Here is a 7,518-nt window from a genome sequence, read left to right as displayed (position 1 = left end):
GCTCTCTTCCCTCAGCCACTGGGGGAAACCAGCCCTGAGTATTTAAATATTTAAAAAATCACGAAAAGAGGCCCAAAAAACTCCTGGAGTTCAGCTCTGTGCTCCAGCATGAGTGGCTCTGGGCACAGCCCCAGCTCAGCCATGGCCGTGCAGCCACTCCCCAGCCCAGGAAAGCTGAGGCATCTCCTCTCCATCCAGCACAGCCACAGGGTGCCACAGCCACCTCCAGGGCACAGCAGTGCTGCTCTGCCACCACAGCCACCACAGCTACCACAGCTGGCTGGAGCTTTCCTGTGCACACCACCTAAGTGCCTTTCAGTTATGATTTGTGGGTGGTTTTTGCTATGTGATTATCAATTTCTCAATTAGTCAGACCAAGAAGTAAATACAAAACCAAAAAAAAACCAACCCCAAAGTACTCTGTGTGAAGAAAACTCAGTTTTTTGACAACACAGAGCTGGCCACAGAGCAGGAAGGTTGATCCCCAGCACTGTGCTGAGCAGGAGCAGAGCCCCATCCATGTGGATCTGACACTGCTGGGAAGAGCCAAGGCAAACACACAGACTGAAGCAAGACTTGAGAACAAACATTTGAGCATAAAAGAATTTACTTAAGGAATACTTTTAAAAATAATAACTTAAAACCCACCATGGCCTCATGGTACCTCCCCCCTTAAGCTGAGGCTGGTGCTTGGCTTCTTCATCTTTGCAAGAACAATCACATAAAGAAACAGCAATTTTTTTGCCCAAAATCATTTCAGCATAATGGATTTGAAGCAGGCAGCTCAAGACCTCCAGCTAAAGGAGTTCAAAGCATGACAAACACGTTCCAACAGGACTCTGCCTGCAGGAAACAGAAGAATGTAACATGTTTGGTAAATATAACCCTCCCCACCTCCTGCACGGATGGCTCCCGAGGCTGGAAATGCAAGGACCAGCTTCATTACAGGCACAGGCCTTTGCTGAAGGCTGTTCCTGCTCTTCCCAACACCTGGCAATGCCCCAGAGAAGGAAAAGAACATAACAGATGAACTGAGGGATGAAGGAGGCATCAAACCACAGGGGAGAGGGGGCTACAAACTATAAAAAGGGTCTGCCAGGAGCCAGCCACCTCCCCAACCCTTAACAACAGGGGAAGCCACAAAGGAAAAATGACACTGCACTAGAATTCTACAATGTGCAGTGAGATACAGACTGGGAAAATCTCCTATTTCTTTCCCCTCTTCCTTGAGCATCCCTGCCACAAGGAGGAAGCACACCCACGTGCTGGCAGCTCCTTGACTTTCCCTCTCACTCTGCCATAAGTGCTGACTAAATAATTACACACAAAGCAAGACCTTCCTGCAGCCACTGCAGCAGGAGACTGCACAGCAAATGCCTGGCAGGTCCCAGCTGCAGGTACAGATCTGAAAGTGTGCCCATCTCACAGTTTCATGCCATGACCCCCCTGTAGCCCTGCCACTCTTTGTTCCTGGCTGTGGGAGGAGAAGCAGAGTGAAGCTTTCAGGACACAGCCCTCAACTAAAGAAAAACTGCCAGGAGCTGATCAAGAGAGGAAATCAGCAGACATGGGCACAGAGCCTGGTTTAGGGAGTAAAGCAGGGCAGGCAGTCTGGTTTGGACATTTCACACTCCTCCTGCCCCACAGAAATGGGGCTGCACCACCTTGGAACAATGGGAAGGCAGACACAAAGAGGAAAAAAGCTTTTTCTACTCTCTCAATGCCTGCCCAACTTAGGGAGCTTGTACAGGGCTCCCCAGCAGCCCCAGCCATAAGGTGGTCAGGGCTCTGAGAGGCAACAGGGGTCTAAACCATGGCAGGAAACAAAAGGCTCACTCCAGTCTCTAAAACTCATCTGCCAGTGCACTCCTTCCTAATTTGCTTGGCAGCTACCAGATGAAAAGCCTAAAGATTAAGGAAAAGAAAAGCCCAGAGGTTCAGCAGCGCAGAGGAGGGCAAGGGAAGAGGGGAGAAGATAAAAACATTGCAGCATGAAGGGCCGGCCAGAGGGAATCACACCAGCAATTGTCAGGTCCCTCCCAAGCCCACAAGCTGCAGAAGAAGACGCCACAGTGCTGACTTCCAGCTGAAGTTCCTTCTTTTTACATCAAGATGAGATTTGAGTGCTCCAGACCATTTTTTTCCCTTCAGCCCCCCAGCCCTGTCCATCTGTGTTCAGGCCACCTTCACCAACCACTTCTGGAGGGCCTCCAAGTCAGCCTCTCCCTCCTCTCCCTTGCTGCCTCGAGCACTGCACTCCACAAACTCCACCTTCATGGGCAGCTGGGAGAAGTCAAAGTCCTTGCCCTTCTTCCCCAGCTGGGCAGGGCCCCCTGTGGCTGAGCCATCCAGGCTGGTGGGGGCTGCAGAGCGTGTCACCCGCAGGGTATTGCTGCAGGGAGAGAAGGAAAAAGGGTCAGGAATTGGGGACCAGAGGAGGATCACCTGCACCATGGCTCTGGGATGTTTGGGGTGTCAGCAGCATGCCAGCTACATCAAGGACACAAGGCCCAGCACTGCCCTGCGAGGCTCAAGGGAGTAGGAGGGCACTCAGGTTTGGTTTTGTAATAAAGGACAGCAGAAGTCAGATAATGATGATGATGATGATGATGATGTCCTTATCCCAATTTGCCCACGGTAACATTGGAATAACAGTGCCTAACAGGGCACAACAACTCCCTAGAAATCCAACACCTACACACAGCTGGCAAATGCTCAACATCAGAACAAGCAATTTATTGCTTATTTTCCTGGAGAATGTGAATGTGTGGCAACTAACTCCTGTGCTAAAAGCCAGGAGGAGGTTGGGTGTTCAGCCTGGAGGAGGCACAGCACAAACAGCCCTGCTGCCGTCTGCTGGCCAAAGGGGTTATAGATCCAGGGAATCATTCAGCTTGGAAAAGCCCTCTAAGACCATGGAGTCCAATGTAAACCCAGCACTGCCAAGCCCCAGACCAAAGAGACTGTTCCCAGTTCCACAGAGAACTCAGACATGGCTCAAGGGAGCTCACTGAGCACTGAGGTAAGAGAAAAAGGACAAGAGGAAAAGCTCAGAGGGATTGAGATCCCATTCCATACTCACAGTTCTTTCTCCAGCTGTTGCTGGATGAGTTTTGCTGATTTTGCCATTGTGACATCTGGAGAGAAAATAAGGAAATCAGCTCTTTGGTTGTCAGAATTCAGAACCTTGTTCCTCCTCCTAAAGTAAGGCCAGTTCACACTGTGCACTCACTGGAGCTACCAGGACAAGGACAGCTGTGCCTGCAGTGGGATGAGGGATGCTGGAGCTTTGGGATAGCAGGCATGAAGGGGAACAACCCAACAGTCTGACATAATGAGGGAATTAACTTCTCCTTGCTGGGCAGGAAGATACTTCAGAGGATGGGTTTGATGCACCAGCACTCCCTCCTGTCCTGTGCTTTCCACCCGCAACACACAGAGCCATGAAGGCCTTAGGCAGCTTCTGAGTTAGGGCAAGAAATAATTACAAAACCCAGATCTAATACTGCCCCAAAACATCCCACTGTTACACAGGGACCCCACTTCACTGTAGAACTTGTAGGAATCTGAAAATCGAGTCTTTTTTAGTAGCTGGGAATTCAGGCTACTCCAGAGAAAACATGGAACTCTGGCAGCTGAACATTTTAACTTTGAAGCTGCTGAGTGTATAGGGATAGTTCACTGTGCTTGAGCTGATCCTATTTCCTGCTGCCTGGAGACTGAGGAACAGCTCTGAACAAAGCCAACAGAAACAAAAAGCCACCCAAAATCCACCAGCATCACCCACACCCACCCAAAGAGCTGCAGCTCTCCCAAGCAGTCCTGCTGAGTAGTCAGAGTTTAAACCTCAATTCCAGCCTTCCTTTTGCTGCAGTCCCAGCTCCCAGCTGCAGCAGGTGTGGCAGAGAGCCCTGCAGGCCCAGCCCAGGGTACCTTGCTTGTTGCAGGCGATGAGCAGCGCGGGCGCATTCCTGAGCACGGTGCTGTCCACCAGCACCTGGTACAGGAACTCTGCCACGTCCTTCACCTCCCGCTGGAAGGCCACGCTGTCCACCACAAACACGATGGCTCTGGGCAACAGGCAAGGACAGGGCATGGGGATGGAGCTCTGCAGTCACCTTCCCCTGCAGGTATTCCAGCCTGGGCTGAGATTTTCACATCTGGTCTCACCCAGCCCCAAGTGCAGGCTGGCAGCGTGTGCTGGATGAAATACATCCCATGGGTAGCTCCAGCTCCAGCAGGAATTCTTCCCCAGGATATCCCCCTGCCCCAGGATATCCCACACCCCCTAGAGCTCCCTGCTGCACTGGCTTTGCCTCCTGGTGCACCACAAGCACAGGTAAATAAGAAATTCATGGTGCGATTCTGGGATTGTCCTGTGCAGGGTCAGGACTCCATGATCCTTGTGGGCCCCTTCCCACTCAGGATATTCCATGAAGACAAAGCAAAAATTAACCAGCAACCCCCCACAGCAGAGCTCTGACTCTGGGGGCACCACCAGGCCAGCTCACAGCATTCCCAGCACCATCATTTGGTTTATCCCTTTTCCAAAGGATCTCCTGTCCCCTCCTGCCCTGCTGATTCCCTCCAGGTTACCTGGCTGCAGCCTTGAACCTCTCCAGGAACTGCAGCCTCAGACTCTCATGGCCTGGAAGGTCGATCAAGGTCACATTTGTGCTCTGGAACACAGGCAAGAAGGAATTAACAACACCTGATGGGGGGGGGGGTGACTGTGATCACAGACTGGGGAAAAGCAGCCTGACCCCGGATTTGTGTCCCGAAGGCACAACCCCACCTGCCCTGACACAGAACACAACAGCCTCACCTACTCACACACACCAAGCCTCCCCAAATGCACCAAACCTTGCTGGGAATAACACAAAAATGCCTTTGCAAGAGCCTTTTTTAAATGAAGGCTGCAGAGGTTTCCCCTCCCAGGAAAGGAAGCAGCCAAAGGCAGGAGGTGGCAGAGAACACAGAGCTGAGCAGGGCCACGTCACTGCTCTCCAGATAAGGCTGCAGCAGCCCCTTCCTGCCCACTGCTCTTGGATTTCACTGGAAACCTTGGCCATGGTTAAAAAAAGAATCAAAAAAGCAATCTGCCTTGCAATTACTTGTCTGCTCAATTAGAGAGACACAAAAATAGAAAAAAAATTCAAAAACTGTGCATGTTATTTTACAAAGTTTTTGGCCTTATTATCACTGTTGTTAAGAATGACTGAGAAGGTGAAGCCACAAAACCACCCTCTACTTTCACAATTCACCAGCAGTTAAGGTGCTGTCAGCATTTGGTTCTCCCTGCCACGTGTGCATCCAGCACAGATTTCCAGAATGAATTAATTGCCAAAAACTGAAAACAACCATATCTGGGAACCTAAAAATAACAGGACCTAAATCCAGGACTTAAAAATAACAAAATCCTTTCTGGGACCATATAAAGCCCAGCTGGAGCCTCTGCTTAAACCTGATAAAGCTTTTAATTTCAGGTTTTCTTGGCAGAAACAGAAATTACTGCTGAGGAAATAAACCAATGCAACAGAACAGTGAAACCCTCAGAGGTGTGGTTTTCAGTCAGAAATGTTTCCTTATTTTACAAGCAAAGAAAAAAGAAACTGTGGAGCTCAGCAATACATTACACACCCCATTTCTTTTTCAGTATGCATTGCCTGGAAAAATCCTGTCCTGCATTCAAACTGGGGCCTGAGCAGCACAAAATTCCCAGGTTTATGAGGGGGAGCAGGAAAAGGCTGCAGCAGGGTTGGGGCAGGGCACTCACCTTGTCCTGGCTGAGCCTGTAGACAGCAGAGCTGTCGGTGATGGAGGTCTGGGTGTCCCGGTACCGCCCTGACAGCAGCTGGGGGAACAGGCACAGCCTCAGAACCACAGCCTGAGAGGCTCCCAAACCAGCACCAGCACCACCCTCAGCCTCCTCAGAAACTGAAATGGTCTCACAGGGTAATGGGCAGCAGAGATCTGATCTCAGCTTCATACAGGCAACTACACCTGCGGTCACTTTCTCCAGTTAATTAATAAATGGTCATTAGGAAAATATATGCGTATTTACATTGTGAATCTCCACTAAAACAAGAAGGAAGAGAGTGTGCCTGAAAATCCTCCAGAGTTTTCCAGCTGGGGCCATGGTAAGCACGGCTGTGCCCCTTTCTTTTTCAGACTCAGCAGTAACAGAATATCCAGGGTTGGAAGGGACCCACTAGATCATCAGCCCAACTGCTGGCCCTCCATGGACACCCCAATAATCCCACCCTGTGCCTGAGAGCATTGTCCAAACCCTCTTGGAGCTCTGGCAGCCCTGGGGCCGTGCCCACTCCCTGGGGAGCCTGGGCAGTGCCCCAGCACCCTCTGGGGGAAGATTCTTTCCCTGATCTCCAGCCTCAGCTCCCTTGGCACAGCTCCAGCCGTTCCCTGGGGTGCTGCCCCTGCTCCCAGAGATTGGAGCTACAGACTGCGGTGAGGTCAAGTACCCCTAAGCCTTTTACTATAACAAATTCAAACCAAAACGCAATTTCCTTGGACACTCCGCGGTGGCCAAAACTCGCTCTCCATCCCTCCTTACACCCATAAACCCCGACTTTTCATTAAAAGATTAAAAACCGAACTAAAGGGAACTCCTTCACCGGGTCTTCCCGCTCACCCGAGCAAAAAGCAGCGTCTTCCCCGCGTCGCAGAGGCCCAGCAGCAGCACGGCCTTGCGGCTGCTCTTCCTGCCCTGCACGAACCGCCAGAGCACTGCGGGAGAGAGGAGCACAGGAGGATGAGGAGGATGAGGATGGGAAGGGGACACCCGAGCCCGCCGCTGCCGGCACCGCCGCGCCCTCAGCAGGCCGCGGGGAAAGGGAAGTTCCCGCAACTCACGGAAGGTGATGGCGACGGCGATGAGCGCGACGAGCACGGAGAGCACGGCGGGGCCGCCCAGCTCCTGCCGCAGCGCCGCCAGGTGCGGCTCCAGCCCGCCCGCCATGGCCCGCACTCGTGGCCACGCCGCACTTCCGCTTCCGGCCCCGCGGCACGCCGGGAAGGGCGGGGCGCGGGGGCTCATGGGAGCTGTAGTTCTCCCCTTAGGAGCCTGGAGGAACGTGGCGTGGTTTAGATGGAAAAGCTCTGTGACCCCAGCGCTGCCAGGCCCACCACTAAGGCGTGTTCCGAAGTGCCACACACACAGGGCTTTTAAATCCCGGGCAGATGCGCCAGGGCTGGACAGCTCATTCTGCAAAGAAATTTTCCAATGTCCAACCTAAACCTCTGCTGGCACAACTTGAGGCTGTTTCTCCTTGTCCTGTCCCTGTTCCCTGGGAGCAGAGCCTGACCACCCCCAGCTGTCCCCTCCTGTCAGGAGTTGTGCAGAGCCAGAAGGGCCCCCCTGAGCCTCCTTTTCTCCAGGCTGAGCCCCTTTCCCAGCTCCCTCAGCCTCTCCTGGTGTTCCAGCCCCATTCCCAGCTCTGTTCCCTGCCCTGGACATGCTCCAGCCCCTCCATGTCCTTCCTGAATTGCTGGGCCCAG

General features: G+C 52.5%; 1 protein-coding gene across 1 annotated transcript; it reads right to left on the bottom strand.

Moving 5' to 3' along the window:
* Positions 1-589: 589 nt before the first annotated feature.
* Positions 590-7,005, bottom strand: SRPRB (SRP receptor subunit beta). Its single transcript, XM_066557060.1, has 7 exons — positions 6,874-7,005; positions 6,653-6,747; positions 5,777-5,854; positions 4,597-4,679; positions 3,934-4,070; positions 3,083-3,137; positions 590-2,392 (listed from the first exon to the last, which is right to left on the bottom strand). Exons 1-7 carry the CDS (start codon positions 6,977-6,979, stop codon positions 2,176-2,178), a joined length of 771 nt encoding a protein of 256 aa, XP_066413157.1. The 5' UTR covers positions 6,980-7,005; the 3' UTR covers positions 590-2,175.
* Between the last annotated feature and the right edge of the window lie 513 nt (positions 7,006-7,518).

This window comes from Molothrus aeneus, chromosome 10 (assembly GCF_037042795.1).
Source record: "Molothrus aeneus isolate 106 chromosome 10, BPBGC_Maene_1.0, whole genome shotgun sequence".
In the NCBI taxonomy this organism is placed as follows: Eukaryota; Metazoa; Chordata; class Aves; order Passeriformes; family Icteridae; genus Molothrus; species Molothrus aeneus.
Note: the sequence above shows the minus strand (reverse complement) of the source record. Positions and strands in the feature narration are given on the sequence as shown.

Excerpts from the sequence above, each read along its gene's own strand:
- SRPRB (XM_066557060.1), bottom strand. The coding sequence starts at position 6,979 with ATGGCGGGCGGGCTGGAGCCGCACCTGGCGGCGCTGCGGCAGGAGCTG. Across the intron at positions 4,680-5,776 it reads ACAGGCTCAGCCAGGACAAG|AGCACAAATGTGACCTTGAT; the intron begins GTGAGTGCCCTG and ends CCTGTGTTCCAG. Across the intron at positions 4,071-4,596 it reads AGGTTCAAGGCTGCAGCCAG|AGCCATCGTGTTTGTGGTGG; the intron begins GTAACCTGGAGG and ends CCTGTTGCCCAG.